This window comes from Myotis lucifugus, unplaced genomic scaffold, assembly GCF_000147115.1.
Source record: "Myotis lucifugus unplaced genomic scaffold, Myoluc2.0 scaffold_1, whole genome shotgun sequence".
Classification (NCBI taxonomy): domain Eukaryota; kingdom Metazoa; phylum Chordata; class Mammalia; order Chiroptera; family Vespertilionidae; genus Myotis; species Myotis lucifugus.
In genome coordinates, this window is record NW_005871049.1 from 1,434,076 (window position 1) to 1,451,703 (window position 17,628).

The 17,628-nt window shown below is 50.7% G+C and overlaps 1 protein-coding gene, 1 long non-coding RNA gene and 1 pseudogene across 2 annotated transcripts; 1 reads left to right on the forward strand and 2 right to left on the reverse strand.

Annotated features, from left to right (window-relative positions):
• Nucleotides 1-5,747: 5,747 nt before the first annotated feature.
• On the reverse strand, nt 5,748-9,339 carry LOC111825960 (annotated as a pseudogene).
• On the forward strand, nt 9,332-10,254 carry HIGD2A (HIG1 hypoxia inducible domain family member 2A). The gene is made up of 2 exons (XM_006081589.3): nt 9,332-9,528; nt 9,865-10,254. The coding sequence occupies exons 1-2, from the start codon at nt 9,375-9,377 to the stop codon at nt 10,029-10,031; spliced, it is 321 nt and encodes a 106-aa protein (XP_006081651.1). The 5' UTR covers nt 9,332-9,374; the 3' UTR covers nt 10,032-10,254.
• A 2,533-nt stretch (nt 10,255-12,787) lies between these two features.
• Nucleotides 12,788-16,773, reverse strand: LOC102441249. The gene is made up of 2 exons (XR_002829203.1): nt 15,862-16,773; nt 12,788-13,224 (listed from the first exon to the last, which is right to left on the reverse strand). It is a non-coding gene; the product is annotated as an uncharacterized LOC102441249 (long non-coding RNA).
• Between the last annotated feature and the right edge of the window lie 855 nt (nt 16,774-17,628).

Sequence of the window (17,628 nt, forward strand, 5' to 3'; positions counted from 1 at the left end):
GGGCGGACTGGCCCAGGCGCCTGCTCGAGTGGGTGTGGCCTGGGCCGCGGGAGCGGTGGGCTGTACGGCGCAGGTGGGCCCGCCCGGCCCTTTAAACGTCGCCTCTGTGGGCGGAGCCGCCGATGGGGATGGAGCCGCTGGCTGTCTCCGTGCTGGGTGACTGGGCTTGTTACGGGTTCACTCAGCGAGATAGACCACCGACTCAGAATTTAAATTTAAGAGCCTTTATTAAGCTGGCCAGCTGACTACAGCTACAGCACCCTGCCGAAGCAGGGGCTGAACTGCAGCCCCGACTGCAAGAGTTACAGCGTTTTTATTTGCAAAAACCACAAAGTTACAAAGCCTTGTTTACACAATTAGTTCCCGACACAGTATAGCATCATTACCTTCCTATCTATGTGTTTTAGGAACAGAGAGGACAGCATATTGAGAAGGGGCCATGAGACCATATCTCAAGGCCTGGCCTGATGTCAGTACCTTCCTATCTATGTGTTTTAGGAACAGACAGCACAGCGCGCCCGTCTGGCTGAAGTGCCAGATATGCAGCCCAGCACATTCCCCACTGGTTTTATGTACATAAGTCAAATCATTGACTCTTTTGGGTCATTGTTGGGGAGGGACCCCTGAGGACTATAAGCTTGATAGAATTAATTCTTTGCCGAATAAAGTCAGTGGGCCTGTTTATAAGATAAGGGCGTGGAATGAGGGTCCATTGAGTAATCTTCAGAGGGTCTGAAGAGTCCTGGACTCTCTATTTTTCCTGGGCTGTCTTAAGCCAGGTGTGATGAAGCCATATCAGGATCCCGTCGACCTTGACTGCTGTGGGGGTGGTCCTTTCCAGGCAGGAGTCAGTCCTTGGGTGGCAAATTTCTTTACCCAGAGTCACCAGGCTGGAAGGGATGCACCAGATACTGGCAGAACATCTCGGACTTGCTTCTTGTCTGCTTTCTGGGTAGACTGTAAAGCCTTAAAGAACTTAAGTAAACTGGTGAGATGAGTAGTTCAGGGTCTGGAAGAGTCACTAGAATCTGTAAAGGCCCCACTGGTTTTAGGGCAGCCTCCCGGGCTGCTTCGTCTGCAGCCTAGTTCCCTCTTGCTTCTGGGGAATCCCCTTGTCTTACATATATAGAGGTGGAAAGACTTAGTTACATCTGGCAGTGCCAATCGGCCTATCGTCCTTGCTCTGCTCATGTTTGTCTAACTGCTTCTATATTACCTCAAGGATCCTGGCTCTGAATTCTTTCAGGGAAAATGGGCATTGGATTTTCTTCTGTAACTACTTCGAGCTGAGGAGGGACAGAAGTTTCTCTCAGAGCCAAGAGATCCTTGCTGTCTGTCAGAGAGACGATGAGGCCTGGGCATAGAAGGAGATGGGCTTGTGACCTGGCAAAGACAAGCTGTAACAAATGGTCTAGTGGGAGGGAAAGAAAACATTTCAGTTTTAATAACCTCCATTGAAATAGAGTTTTTCTCCTTAAAATTATCCCTCTGTTTATTAAAATACTAATTTATTTACTGTATTCAATTTGGCCTGATTGTTTGCATAAACACAACAAGAATGGTAACTGACTACCTTTGCTGGAATTTCCTGATTGAATCTTAATGTGCCCCATAGGGCCAGGAAGCCAAGCCATCTAGCCACCATCAGGCCTGCCTGCAGTATCTGCTGAGTTAGGTGAATCCCTCACCTGTAGCGACTCCACCTGAGCCCACGCTCTAGGCTTTAAGGCCCATCTCAGTAGCCCTCCTACTCATCGCAGCCCAGAGTGCGTGGGGGTTCCGCAGGGACGCAGAGGCGTCCTTATTGCTCCCCTTCCACTCTGACCAACCGCCAGTGATGGTAGGGCCTGGGCCTGACGCTCCAGCGCCAGCCATTTTCAGGGCTCCCAAGCAGGATACCAGGCTTTTTCTGTGGCACTCTTATTGGCTTCAAGTCTTCAGAGTCCAGACAGGTCTCTTTAAAACATGATACTCCAGTCAAAGTTTTCGGTTAATAAAACCACTATTGGAAACCGGTCTTATTGAATTTATGCAAAGAAATGTATTGCCATGATGTATTAAGCATTGCCAAATTTCGGAGGAATTATATAAGGAGAAAAACATACTGACCTGCTCTAAGATTTTCTGATTTTCCTTGCCAGTCCCTTTTTATGGACTCTTCAGAGTAATTGTCTTTAAATGGCAAGAAGAAATTTACAATGTGTCTATATTCAAATAGTTACAGCTGTCCCTGTAGTAGGGCTCCCCTTACTTGTTCTCTAAGAATGGACCAAGGGAGCTTTATTTCCTTATAGGGTCTTACATGTCACTGGACCTCACAGAGTCTGTAATTCCTGTAACAGAGGGCTAGTACTCACCACCTCACTACTTCCTTCTGTTCCAAATAGGCCTTCCCTAGTTTCCTACAGTTGAGGTTTTGTGCCACCCCTGACATGGGCATGGTCACACAGGCCTGCAAAGACAGTATACACGCTGCCAACTATCAATTGTCTCTTAATAGAGACCAAAACCTGATGGGTATTCTTCTTTGCCCAGTTGGGCACCTGCCCTCTCGGCAGCTAGGCACCCTCTACTTTTGAGGTTCACCCCACATAGCCCCCTTTTAGGAAAGCTAACACATAGCCATAACAATGGCCCTCAGTGTGAGAATTTGGACACTTGCTAGTTACTCCCAAAGACTACCAAGGACTGTAGACCATCACCGGAGTACCCTACAACAGCACAAAGCTCTAAAAGCTCTAAGGCAGCGGTTCTCAACCTGTGGGTCGCGACCGAACGACCCTTTCACAGGGGTCGCCTAAGACCATCCTGCATATCAGATATTTACATTGTGATTCATAACAGTAGCAACATTACAATTATGAAGTAGCAACAAAAATAATTTTATGGGAAAAAAAATTTATGGTTGGGTCACAACATGAGGAACTGTATTTAAAGGGCCAGAAGGTTGAGAACCACTGCAGGAAAAGATCTAAGGCGAGACCCTCGAAAACCCAAAAGTACCCGTAGGTGCCGAAGGAACTGCAAACCACCAACAGAACAGTGATGGGGGAAGGGGTGCGGGCAGGCGAGGAGAATGAAATTAAATAGGGGAGGACCTGTGACGCCAGGGGTGACCAGAAAAGAGAATGGACCAGAGAAATGGCGAAGGCTGGACCAGCGATGAGGGAAGAACCTCATTGGAGCAGGAAAACTGACCTGAGAAGGAGAGGACTTTGTCAACACCAGGAACCCTGCCTCGACCAACCTTTCCTACCTAGGCCCTACCCTACATCACTGGCGTGGCTCAATGGTCACTTATTTTTTTAATCTATTTTTCAATTACAGCTGACAATTTATGTTTCAGGTGTATAAGATAGTGATTAGACATTTATATACTTTATGAAGTGATACCCCAATTAGTACCTATCTAAACCATACATGCCTATTACGATATTATTGACTATACTTCCTATGCTGTACTTTATATCCTTGGGATAGTCATTAATCATTTTTTACTTTTCAGTTACAGTTGACATACAATATTGTATTCTTAGGTGTACACCCCAGCAGACTAGGGAATCATAATTATAAAACTATTAAGGAATCATCCCAGAAAATCTCATACCCATCTAATAACAATTAGATTATAGACTATATTCCCTAGGGCAGGGGTGGGCAACCTTTTTGTGAGTGCGTGCCAAAACCAGCAAAATCTCTGACTCAAAATTCTTCTGCGTGCCAACCCTAACTTTTTGAGAACATGTTACGCCTACTTGATATCTCTTAAGGTGTACGTATGTGAAGAACCTTGAAGAAATAATAAAATTCATTCGAGTGACAAAAACACAGCATATGATGATGAAAAATACATTTATTTTTTAATGTATACAGGTACACTGATAGTCTGACAGAAAACTTTATGACTCCATTTGACATTATCAGTGGGACTTTTGCTGCTGCATCACTGATGACAGAGATTTTACATCAGGTTTATATTTCGTGACCTTCAGAGATATGCACGAGCTACTACTTTCATCCGTCAGGCTACTCCTATTACGAGACTTAACAAAATTCATCACTGAGAACAAAGATTCACAATTGTAAATGGAAGATTATAAGAGAGGGTTTCGCGTGCCAGTAAAAGTTATTGGCCTGCCATGTTTGGCATGCGTGCCAGGGGTTGCCCACCCCTGCCCTAGGGCCTAAGGCTATATTCTCATTTTATACTCCCATGACTATACTGTAACTAATTTGTACTTCTAAATCCCTTCACATTTTTCACCCATTCCCCTAACACCCCTCCCATCTTGCAACCATCAAAATGTTCTCTATGTTCTGTTTCTGTTCTGCTTGTTTTTTAGATTCAATTGTTGATAGATATGTATTTATTGCCATTTTATTGTTCATATTTTTTAATCTTTTTTTTTTTGCCTTCTTCAATTCAACATTTCATGTAATACTGGTTTGGTGGAGATGAATTCCTTTAACTTTTTCTTATCTGGGAAGCTCTTTATCTGACCTTCAATTCTAAATGAAGGTAGTGATCTTCATTGTGTAATGGGGTGACCCTCAGAGACGACCACCAGGACTCAGATCAAAATTTAGGAGCCTTTATTAAGCTGGCCAGCGACTACAGTTACAGCACCCTGCCGAAGCAGAGGCTGAACTGCAGCGCCAACTACAGGAGTTACATTTTATTATTAAATTCTGTGGAGGCCCAGAGAAAAATGTGTCTTTCAAATTCTGGGCCCCCAATATGGAGGAAACTCTCTTTATTTATACTTTTTCCAGTCCTTTGTCCCCCAAATTTGGAATGAGACTTCCGGGCCTTCTGAGAAAGAAGGCCTGTGTGCTGGGAAGGGGCCATGAGACCATATCTCAAGGCCTGGCCTGATGTCAGTACCTTCCTATCTATGTGTTCTAGGACAGCGCGCCCCGCCTGGCCGAAGCGCCAGATATGCAGCCCAGCACAATTGCTGGGTAATAATCTTTGTTGTAGGTCCTTGCTTTTCATCATGTTAAATTTTTTTTTAATTTTTTTAGGTAGATAAAGGCTACTTTTATTAAATGATTGAGCCATGTAATTGCCAAGGCCACTATGTACAGGTAAGAGAAGCTTTATTTCTTAGTCTCTTTCTCCTTGGACATTATTTTTTTATTTTTATTTTATTTTTATTTTTTTTAAAATATATTTTATTGATTTTTTACAGAGAGGAAGGGAGAGAGATAGAGTTAGAAACATCAATGAGAGAGAAACATCGATCAGCTGCCTCCTGCACATCTCCTACTGGGGATATGCCTGCAACCAAGGTACATGCCCTTGACTGGAATTGAACCTGGGACCTTTCAGTCCGCAGGCTGACGCTCTATCCACTGAGCTAAACCGGTTTCGGCACATTATTTTTTTAAAGCAGTCATGCCCTCAGAGCTCATCCCCTTTAAGACAAGGGAATCACAGTAATGCTGGCTCCTGACTGCTCTGAATTTTTTTTTTTTTTAATCCTCACCTGGGGATATTTTTTCCATTAATTTTTTAAAATATATTTTATTAATTTTTACAGAGAGGAAGGGAGAGGGATAGAGTTAGAAACATCGATGAGAGAGAAACATCAATCAGCTGCCTCCTGCACACCCCCCAATGGGGATGTGCCTGAAACCAAGATACATGCCCTTGACCAGAATCGAACCTGGGACCTTTCAGTCCACAGGCCGAGGCTCTATCCACTGAGCCAAACCGGTTAGGGCTTCCATTAATTTTTAGAGAGAGTAGAAGGGAGGAGAGATAGAAACACCGAGGTACATGCCCTTGACCTGAATTGAATGCTCTATCCACTGAGTCAAACCACTCTATCCACTGAGTCAAACTGGCTAGGGCTCCTTGGACAGTCTTGATGATTTCTCCTTCTTGGCCTGGAGCTGCTCTTCACGGCGCTTGCAAGCTTCCTTGGTTTTAGACCTCTGGGCCTCAGCCTGGCCAGCCAGAAGCCACTTGCAAGCCTTGTCTGCCTTCAGCTTTTGAATGTTACCCTTCACTTTCAGGTACAGGCTGTGGTACATGTGACAGTCAATCTTCTTAGGTTCACGGTATCTTCTGAGTAGCCGGCAAGGAATTCTCATCCTCCTCAACCAGGTTACTTTCTCAGCCATTTGAACATTGGCAGTACCCTTTTGCTTACTTATGCCCATATGCCTGCTCTTCCTGCAGGCCAAGGTGTTTTTCTGGCATCGAGCTTGGGAATGGACAGTCACAGGCTTCCAGATGATCAGCCTACCTTTGATCAGCTTCTGAATCTACTGACAGGAGTTGGCATTGGCAATTTCATTGGTCTCCTTGGGGTCCAACCAGACCTTCTTCTAGCCACAGCAGAGGACACTGGAGGCAAGCCTCTTTTGAAGCCTGATCATACTCATGGCTGTTGCCACAGCAGCAAAAAGCCACTCTGAATACTCCTTGCCACTCCATTTTGGCCTGCAAAGTTGCTGCTGAGAAATCAGCTGACAGTCTTATGGGCACTTACTTGTAGGTAACTAACTGCTTTCCACTCTCCTGCCCAAAGCAGCTGCTCCTCCTCTCCTGAACATGCCCATGCTCTGTGGCCATGCTTGTGGCAGGCACCTAGAGGGACAGTTGGTGTCTGCTTCAGAGACATGAACACAGAAGGCAGGCGGGACACGTCTTTGCAGTTTGCTGCTCTTGGGGTTGAAGTCACACAGCTGGGCCACGTTCTCCCACTCTGTGCCTGGGGTTTCCTCCTCAGATGCTCTGCAGGTGGAGGCAGAACAGGTCTCAGAGCTGCCTGCCTTTCCCCTGAACTAGTGATGCTCTGCTGCCCCTGAGCAAGCCTGCTTTGCCCAGCCTACTCTGGGGTACTTTACCCAGAGGTACCCAGCCCTGTGCCCTCTGACTTGGGGCCCCAAAAATAACCTTAGCAAAGGAGAAAGCCTGGTTTGGTCCTGTCTTAGGGCCTCTGCACTTGTCACCTCTTCCAGGAATGCTCTTCCCCCAGATCTGCTGCTCATGGCTTATTGTTTCTCATCATTCAGGACTGAGTGCAGGCCTCGCCTCCTCAGAGAGGTCTTCCCCGGCCACCCTAACTAAATGTTCCTCCTGTACCTCCTCCACCCCTGCGCCACCCTCGCGCTCTCTGGTCATTGCCTTGCCATGAAGAGTTCCCCACCTGGAGCTCCTGGCACCTAATGGCCCGTGGAGGAACTAATGTGGTACCTCAGCCATTACTAACAACATAACTGAAGTCACCTGGTTCAGCATTGCCTCCGTGTTCTGTGGACCCTGTGTGTTCTCCAGAAAAGGGTTGTGGTCAAACACTCATAGAAAACTCAGTTAAAGGGGATCTTCAAAGCCAGACTTTCAAAAACTTCCATGTGCTAATGTGCATCAGTGGAAAAGTGATGATGAAAGAATCCACCATCTCCCCAGCATGTTTGATGGCAGGATTCTTCTGGCCCATGATGACTGTTACATTCTATGGAGCCACAGCCTTGGGATTGCTCTAATGCAGTGGTTCTCAACCTTCTGGCCCTTTAAATACAGTTCCTCATGTTGTGACCCAACCATAAAATTATTTTCGTTGCTACTTCATAACTGTAATGTTGCTACTGTGATGAATCGTAATGTAAATATCTGATAAGCAGGATGGTCTTAGGCGACCCCTGTGAAAGGGTCGTTCGACCGCCAAAGGGGTTGCGACCCACAGGTTGAGAACCGCTGCTCTAATGAGTCTTTGCTTTTGGTTGCAATTAAACCGACAAAACCAGCTTGCGCTGTTGCAGTGGAACCAATTGTAAGGACTGGTGAGGGAATGAAGACAGTCAGACACAGCCTTCAGGTCCTCCGCAGAGAGGTGCTAATAAAAATCTCAGAACTCTGTGTGCCCAAAGGGCCACGCAGTCGGTCATTCTCCATGTATTCCCCCAGCATCTGCCTTGGGCCAGGCTCAGGATTTCTGGGCAAAGTCCCTGCACTCATGCAGTCTGGTAGGGGATGTCAAGCAGATTAAAAGGCAGTTATGGCTGTAATCGGATTGTTAACAGGAAATCTGGGGCACTGGGACTACAGGACACTTCCACAGCCTGGGAGCAGGAAGTAGTGGTAAGGAAAGCTTCCTAAAATTGGCACCTGAACTGGGTAAAGAAACAAGGTAAGGGGACAGCCTAGTCAAAGGCCTGAATTTGGGATGCTATGAAGGATCAAAGTTACAAGGCCAAAAACAAAGGCCCTCAGGAGCTCGGCTGCAGACTACATCCTGGAGGCTGTGCTGAAGTCTACGGAGGCAGAGTCCAATAGGGGAGGGCTTTCTGGGACGGCCTAGTTCCAGCCTAGTGTCCTGATGGTGTGGAATGGATGGGCTGCCTTCAGGAGCCAAGGGGAGGGACATTAAGTGAAAGCCTAGGCTTACTTGTTGGAAAGACTTGACTATAAACCCCCCATTAACACCTCTCAAGCCTGTTCTTATCTGTAAGAGGAAGAGAAAACTACAGACCTCTGTGGGTTTTATGTGAAAGGATCTATGTAAAAACACTAAGCTCTTCTTTCCAACAGCAGTGACTTCTAGAAATAAAACAGGAATAAGAGGATTTTTGTTTAGCTGTGGACAAGCTATCAAGACTAAGAAAACGCCCAGTGCCCACCCCCACCCCCTGCTTGGGAGGGGAAAATACAAAACCATCAGAGGAGTAAAATAGCTTTTTTTTAATTATATATACAATGTATTCAAACAAACCACCCACTCTGAAACCTGCTGTTTCTTGCTTTTCCTAGAGCCCCCAGAATAATATAAATTTAAGCCTCTGGGAGGCAGTTCCTTCCCCAGAGAGGGAGTGAGAAAGGAAGGAAGCGAAGAGGGAGGGAGGGGAGGAAGGGAGACGTTTTGATTCCATGGGGGTTTCATCTGTAGTAACATACCCCGCCTTGCCATAAATCCAGGCACTAGGAAGTCTCAGTCAAGGGCAGGCCCCGTTTCCTGAACCCCGGCTGCCTCACTACCCGATCCGTGGCGCTGCCATCCGTCTAGCATTTCGGTTAAGACGCTCCGGTTAACACTATAACCGAACTTCTGCCTCCGGGTCTTCCCCTTCGCCTTTGAGCATCCCGCTGACCACCGCACCTGCAACTCAGACTCCACGCCTTCACTTCCAGTACTTCGTGTAGGGGACTCCTTCCAGCAGGCACGCGCAGGGCTTCGCAGGCTTTCTGGGAAATGTAGTCCTCCCCGAGAGCGATACCATGCTGGTTACTACGGCTCCCAGAATGCAATGAGCAGATACGCCTGCGTACAACGCTCAGTAAAGTCCTTTCCTCCGCCCCCTTTCATGACTTCATCGGGAGGCGGGGTATAGTGTCCTCATTTTCTCCAGCCGCCGTTACCCCAGACATGGCGACTCCTGGCCCCATGACTCCGGAGGCACCCTTTGAACCATCGCAGCCCCCAGTTATTGAGGGTTTTAACCCCAGTGTCTATAGCAATCCGGAAAGCTTCAAGGAAAAGTTCCTTCGCAAGACTCGCGAGAACCCAATGGTACCCATAGGTAAGCGGGTACAGAAGGAACTGTAGATGGAGAGGACAGAGCTCTCGGGGGAAATGAAATAGTGAAGGACCGGGGACGCCAGGGGGACACCGGAACGAGAAGGGGCCGGAGATGTGGCGAAGAGGCCGGGCGGTGGTGAACCTGATTGGCGCAGGAGCCGGGCGGGATTCGAGGGGGCGGGCTCAGTAACTCCGGGGACCCTGCCGGAACCAACCCCTCCAGCCTCTCCCCCCGCCCCGCTCTGGTTCTGAGACCTCAACTCCGAGACCGAAGGTCCAAAGCGGGGAGGGGCCTTTGGGGCCGGGCCTGCCACCCCCACCTGCTTTGTACCCTCAGGCTGCCTGGGCACGGCGGCCGCCCTGACCTACGGCCTCTACTGCTTCCACCGGGGTCAGAGCCAGCGCTCCCAGCTCATGATGCGCACCCGGATCGCCGCCCAGGGCTTCACGGTGGCAGCCATCCTGGCGGGACTGGCGGTCTCCGCGCTGAAGTCTAGACCCTGAGCCCGGAAAGCCGCGCGGAGATGAGCCCCAGCCCCGGAGCAGCCAGGGGCCCTGCCACGGAACTCCTTCCCTCCTCTCCCCCGGCCAGCGCCGGGCCCGTGGGGGAGGAAGCGGCCAATTGATACTTGTTTCTGGAATCTGGTTCGGTTCGGTTTGGGTATTGCATACTTCAATTTCTGCCGCACTTTCTCCACTTCCTACTGAATAAACTCATTCACTTGTAGTTTTATGAATTCATTCTCAATCTCATCCTCAAGATTTTAGGAGAAAAAAACCGAAAGCCTGCAGGGGCCCTTAGAAAAGTAGAGATTCCGGAGAGGTAATATTTGTGGGGAGGGAGAGAGGATGGGGAATCTTTCCACAATTTCCGAGCTTTTCCGTAGAAAACCTGCCCTCAGATGAGGCTTGTCACGTGCTGTCGGGGGCAGGGCTTGGGCCTGGCCTCCCTGCTGCTGCTGCTGCTCACGCACTCCCACCCCGGGAGCACTGGAGTGAGAGCACCGGAGACTCCGCTCACCCGGACCCCTGCGTGGCTCTGCGGCATCGAACAGCAGGAGACTCCCGGAGAGCGCCCGCTGGTGGAAGGGAGCCGATTGCAGCGATCTCATCGCTCTGACCCCGCCCGGGCGTGCCTGGCCCCGAGGGAAGGAAGAAGGGAACACTGGGCCCTGAGCAAGCAGGAGAGGCAGCGCCCTGACTTCTGCTCTCATGTGCACCTCACGCGGGTGCTCCTGGGCTGGGGGCAGCTCTAACGTGTGGATTCCGACCAGGTTTCTTTCATGTGCTCCATCAGCACCAGCTGCAGCTGCAGGCTGCAGGCTGCTGGAGGGATAAGGGGAAGTGAAGACGCGTCCACTTCTTGAGCCCAACACAGCCTTGATTTCTAAACGGAGGCGTGTGAGCAGGGCCGGCTAACCCGCTCGCCCCCCACCCTGGTCTCTCCCCGGAAGGCAGAGGTGATGCATGTAGAGCAGTCCATGTGGTGTCCCTGGGCCTCAAGGTTCAAGGAGCAGACAGGGATTGGTGAGGAAGATGGCACTCCTAAAGGGGATGGCAACTGCAGGCATTATTGTATCCCTCCAAAAAGATGCATTGAGCCCTTGACCGTGTGGCTCAGCGGGTAGAACATCAGCTTGGACTGAAGGGTCGCATCCAGTCAAGGACATGTACCTTGGTTGCAGGGTCAACCCTGCTGGGCTGTGTGTGGGAGACACCAATGATGTGTTGGTCTCACTTCCATGTATCTGTTTCTCTCCCTTCCACTCTCTAAAAATCAATGGAACAATATCCTCAGGGGAGGATTAACCAAAAAATAAATAAACTAATTTTAAAAAAAGATACATTGAAGTCCTAACCCCAGCACCTCACATGTGACCTTATTTGGAAATAGGGTGTTTACAGAGGTAACCAAATTAAAATGAGGCTAAGGTGGGCCCTAATCCATATGACTGTGTCCTTATAAAAAGAGGAAGTTTGGACAAAGACGCACACAGAGGACAGGCCATGTGAAGATGAACTCGGGATTAGACGGGTGCATCTACCAGCCAAGGAACACCTGAGGCAGCCAGAAGCCGGAAGAGAGGCTGAAACACATCCTCCCCTGGTGCTGGCGGAGGGACCTGGCCCTGCTGACACTGATTCAGATTTCTGGCCTCAGAAGAGTGAGACAATCTCTGTTATTTCAAGTCAGACTCTGTTATGATGGTTCTAGGAGACATATAGCTGTCAATTAAACCATTTAGAACACTATGCAGGTCCCAATATTTTGTTTCTTTTTTTCTTTTCTTTTTTTGAATTAAAGAGTCACATTTATTGCAATCTGGGACTATGAGGGGCCAAGGGGAAACACGCCCTGCACATTACAAAGCGCTCCTGTGGCAGTGGGTTGGGTACCAGGCTCCTGCCATCGTATCCGTCTCCTGTGACAGAGCAGCAGTCAGGCCTCTCCCAAGGGAGTGCACTGGAAGGGGATATCAGCCCCTCCTCTGCTAGCAGCAACAGGCCCCAAACCCTTTCAGTACAATTAACCAGCTTCATTCCCAGCCACTTTTATAGATCCCAGGGCCCGTTTTTTTCCTTTAACCAGCAAGCCAAATGACACTGGCCTGTATTATTTTCTATTGTGAGTTAGAGGAAGACAATTCATTCTAAGACAGTCGAGTTTGAGGAGGAGCTATTACCCATGTTGCAGGGAGGGACCGGGTTGCCTCCTCCTTAAAAAATACCTGAATCGGTCCCAATATTTTGAATGTAACCTGTTTGCAGCCTCTGCTGAAGAGGAAGAAGGTGTGGTCCATGATTTTCATCCCAAATCCACAGAGGGTGCGCGGTGGGCCGCCCTGTGAAGCGGGCCCCAGCCAATCACAAGGAAGGGGGTTTGGCGGAGGCAACCTTCACCAGCCTCAGCCTGGCTTAGCCTCCACGGGAACCTCTGGTCTGGCCTCCCTCCTGCTTCACGCCCCTTCCCCTCTGGGTCTGTGGCTGATGAGAACAGAGCCTTATCTCACAGGCTTGTTCAAGGATCCGGAAGGATCAAGGCTGCAAAGCATTCTGTGAGAGGTGGTCTTTCTTCCTGGGAGTGGAGGCAGCAGACAGGCAGCTAGGGACACCCACTTCAAGCTGGAGGCTGCTGGATTTCCAAGGGAATAGCCTCATCTCTCAAGGCCGTGCTGGGAAAGTTCTAAGCCCAAACGGAACCCTGACACCCTTTGTGGCTTCCAGAAAAATGAGAATGGTAAAAAAAAAATAAGTGTAAAAAGAATTAACAACACACCCTTTAAGTCAAGAAAAAAGTACATCAGAGGGACAGTCACAATTTTGTGGACTTAGAGGCGGTGTGAGAGGCTGGGACTTAAGAGGGAACGAGGGTGAGAGGGGCGAGTGCTCCCTTCCCAGCCCTGGGAGATGGGGAGGAAGGGAGGAGGCTGTGTGGAGCAGCTGCCGGAGGCCTCCCACCCTCCTGCCCGAAGCAGCTCCTCTGCCCTGCCCCTGCCCGTGCTGTGGCCGTGCCTGTGGCAGCACCTAGCGGGACAGCGGTGTCTGCTTCAGGGACATGAGCACAGAGCGCAGGCGGGACACGTCTTTGCACTGTTTGCTGCTCTTGGGGTTGAAGTCACACAGCTGGGCCACTTTCTCCCACTCTGTGCCTGGGGTTTCCTCCTTGGACTCCTTCACGAAAGCCTCCTCGGATGCCCTGCAGGTGGAGATAGGACAGAGGTCTCAGAGCTGCCTGCCTTTCCCCCCCGAACCAGTGCTGCTTTCCCCACAATGAGCAAGGCTGCTTTGCCCAGCCGGCTCTGGGGTACTTTATCCAGAGGTCTCCTCCCCGGCCCTGCGCCCTCTGACCTTGGGCCCCAGGAACAGCCTTGGCATCAGAGGAAACCTAGTTTGGGACTGAGAGCAGGCCTCGCCTCCTCAGAGAGGTCTGCCCCGGCCACCCTAGCTAAAGTTTCCTCCTGGACCTCCTCCACCCCTGCCCCACCCTCGCGCTCTCTGGTCGTTGCCTCTCCATCAAGAGTTCCCCACTGGGGCTCCTGGCACCTAATGGCCGTGGAGGAACCAATGTGGTACCTCAGCCATTTTCAATGTTTCCAATAACTTGGCAGAGACAGGACATTAACTAGATAACTAATTGGAGTGCCTGGTTCAGCATTGCCTCCATGTTCTGTGGACTCTGTGTGTTCTCCAGAGAAGCGTTGTGGTCAACCACTCATAGAAAACTCAGTGAAAGGGGACCTTCAAAGCCAGGCTTTCAAAGCCTTGCATGTGCTAACGTGCATCAGTGGGAAAGTGATGGCGATAGAATCCACCGTCTCCCCAGCATGTTTGATGGCAGAGCTCTTTTTAGCCCGGAATATCTATGGAGCCATGGCATGAGGACTGCTCCATTCATTTAAGTCTTAGCTTTTGGTTAGAGTCCAGTTAGGGTGACAACTGGTGGCTTCTTCAGTTCTAGCTGACAGGTATGAAAGCCACTGATGAAGGAACAATGGAGAGGCAAAGTGTAGTCAGTACTGATCAGTGGACAAAACCTAAATGTGGGCATTATTAAGAGAAAGACATTAAAGGATTCTTAGGTGAAAGGGCTGGGTCTTTGTCCTGATTGGCTATCGAGCCCAACCATGCGTGACCAGGCACTGGCGGATGGTGGGGAGCTCTCCAGTTGGTCCACACGGCCGTGCCAAGGGTGAGCTGGCCCTCCCTACTGCATGTGCTGTGTGCTCGTTACCTAACCTGTAAAGTGAGGATCGGAGCCTCCACCTAGTGATCCGAGTGGCTGAGGATCTAAGCAGATGGCAGGTGAGTGCAAGCTTGGGAAGAGGTTGACTGCTGTGCAGAGCTGGGTATCCAGGGGGCTGAGGGAAGCTTTCCTAGCAGCTGTCCTTTGGGTCAAGAGGCTCCCACTAAACTTGCAGCTCAGTGTGGTGGGTGGTCTTGCTGACGGGCCCCACCATGGAGCTTGTGGGGAATGCAGAATCATGGCCTCAGTCCTACTGAATTAGAATCCTCATTTTAACAGGACCCTCTGGTGTCTCACAGGCACATGGAAGTCTGGGAAATGCTGGTCTGCACTCTCCCTCTTCGGGACTCCTTTGTATGATCCTTGGGCCATTTTCTGGGGTGAAACAGGAGCACTAACGACCCCCAGCACCCATGTCCCTCTGCCATCCCCACCCTCCTGCTGGAACTCTCCTATGGCCCCCTGCTGCCTTCAGGATCAAGTCCAAGCTTCTTGGCCTGGCACAACAGGCATTTCTGCAGCTGGCCGCGAGCTGACCTTCTCCACACGCCCCCACCTCCACCATCTACAGCCACCAGGCCACTAGGTATGTCCTATCTCATCACCTTTGCCCAAGCAACTTCTTCCACCTAAGATGTCCTTCCCCTCATCTTCCCCTCCCCATCCATTCATTCCTCCTCCCACTTTATGGTCCAATTGAAGGTCCTGCATCTCTGAAGCCTGCCCCGGCTCCCACAGCAGAAGGTGGCTTCCAGAGTGTTGTGTGTCCTTCCACGCAGCTCTTATTACCATACACTCCGGTCTGACCAGAGACTGGCACTGGGTAAGTACCCATGAGGACTGGACAGCCGGGAGAGTGGACGGAAGGTAGGAGCGAAAGGCTGTCACCCTGGGGTGCCCTGGGCACTGTGAGAGAAGAGTTAGCCACAGGCCTGCCAAGGGTGTGGCCGGCACACAGAGCAGCCAGTACTTGGCTGACCTCACAAACTCATCACTGTATTTTTCCCTTCAGCTTTACAATCCCCAACACAACTCTAGGTGTCGCTGTCAACCAACTGAGGTGACATGAGAGGGAACCTCTACCATCTCTGGTCTAGATTAGTCACAGTACCAACTTGGGTAGAAGCTCTAAGGAGGAGCAGTGCACTTGGGGGTAGCAGAAGGGGATAGGTGTGCTCCTAGCTCTCTTTTTGGACCTACAGAAACTGGCACTCAATGTTTGCTTCGTTCAACAGAAGACCTCTGCACCCTCCCTCTCACCCCAAAGAGGCATCTCTTTGGGAAGGAGTTTGGCGGCTTTGCCGCTCGCCCCTCCCACCCGGGCATGGCCAGTGCATTCTTTTCTTTTCTCTGCCTGGATTTAGCAAAGTCACCTCCATGCAGAAAAGACCTCCATAAGCATTTGCTGGAGTGGTGGAGGTGCTGCGCTGATTGGGGATTCACCCCTGCTCTGGTCATAGCCTTCTCCCTGCCCTCGCCCAGCCGCACTCTTGTACCCCACAAGCAGGAGACTCAAGAAACTGTGCCAGCCACACACAGGGGCCTCGCCCTCTCCAGCTCCTCCAGACAGAGGAGCAGAGACACACGTACACGTAGCCGATGATATCAGCATCTGGCTGCTGGTAGAATGCTTTGTCAGCGATCCTTAAGGGAAAGGGGTTAGGTGGGGGAAGACGAGATGGCAAGACAGACGGACAGGCAGAGGGTTAAAGAGAAAGAGAGACAGTGTTAGTACCTCCAGGTCGAGAGGTGTTAGGAAGCAGAGCTCTGGGAGGCTCGACTATCCACAGCCCAGAGAGGAGAGCAGGAATCCTCCACCCGCCCACCGAGTGCCTTTTCTAAAACTCGGCCCTGATCAAATTACTCCTCCTGTTCACCACCCATGTCTGCCCACCACTCCCAGCCTCCCTGCTGCCCCCCTCTGCCACCACTCCCAGCCTCCCTGCTTCCCCAGACACAAGGTCCTTTCTTTCTTATCATTCTGTCCCCTGGTCTAGATTTCCCTCCCCGACCCCTGCCCTCTTTTTCCTGATGAACTCCTACTCATCCTCCAAAGCCCAGTTCCCCAGATACGAAGGTTCCTCCCCCACAGCATCCCTTGTTTCCTCCTGCAGAGGCCCTACTGCTGAGTTCAGCTGGACATGTGTTTCTCTCCTCTGAACTCAGAGGATACAGGTTGGGTCCTTCTCATCTGTCTTCCGGTACCCAGCCCAGAGCCTGGCATGCAGCAGCTTCCTGAACACAAGTGTGGCGGCTTCCCAGAATTGGCCTTGCCCTTCCTGATTTGAAGGGACGAATCTCAAAGGCTGGACTGCTGGGCAGCATCTCTGAAATGCTCTGAGACCATTTCCACAAAGGTGTTCTCTGTGGCATCTGCTGTCCTTGCCTGCTCAGCATTCATTCTCCTTCTTCCAGGAAGGGCACCCTGATTGTCCTTTGCACGATCAAGTTGCCCCCAAGTCAGTCCCTGTGGTTTGGGTAGGACTGACCCCATGCCCAACCCCAGGAATGGAATATTACCTAAGCTGGGTCCATCAGGGAGTCCCTGCCTCTGGGCCAGTCACTGGGCCTGACCCATGCCCCACCAATGAGGGTCAGGTCAAGGACTTATGCTGGAGCTATTGGGAGCAAGAGATTATTTTATTTTCACTGAAGTTGCCAAGTAGATAGAGCAGAAGCCTGGAGCTGCTGGTGGCTACCTTTGCCCCCATCCCAGGGTGGGGGGGGGGGGGTGTTCCAGAGGGAAGGCTCCGTAGAGGAAAGAAGAGCTTAGAGACAGTAAAAGTGGGTTCCAACTGCCTTTGTTTCCGCCCTTGAGCCCGCTGTGCCTGCCGTCCTACCCCTGGCTTTTCGGTTCTACGGGCCACTCATTTCCTTTAGTGCTGAAGCCACTCTGGGTCAAAGCGCTACAAGCAGCAAAATCCCGTATCCAGACTGGCTCTTCACTCCCAGCCAGGACTGTGCTTTCCGCGACACTAACCGTGGCACAGAGGGCCCAGGCCTAGCTGTGGGGCCCAGCACAGTCTGGCTCACATCCCAGGGACCTGACCTCAACTGCTGACTACAGAACTTGCTTCTCACTGTTGTGGTTGTGAGAGCGTAACAGTGTATCAGCCCTTCCAAGTTCAGGGCTCTGAACTCCACAGGCAACCAAGGATGTAGTCCTGGGCATTCAGCTTCTCCTTCCTCCATGTTCTTGCCACCAAATCACCCATTCTCAAGATGGACCTCCAATACCATAGCCCCCTCCTGTCCCCGTAGCCTCTCATGTCCCCATAGCCCCTCAAGTCCCTATAGCTCCTCTCCTGTCCCCATAGCCCCCTCATGTCCCCATAGCCCCCTCATGTCCCTATAGCT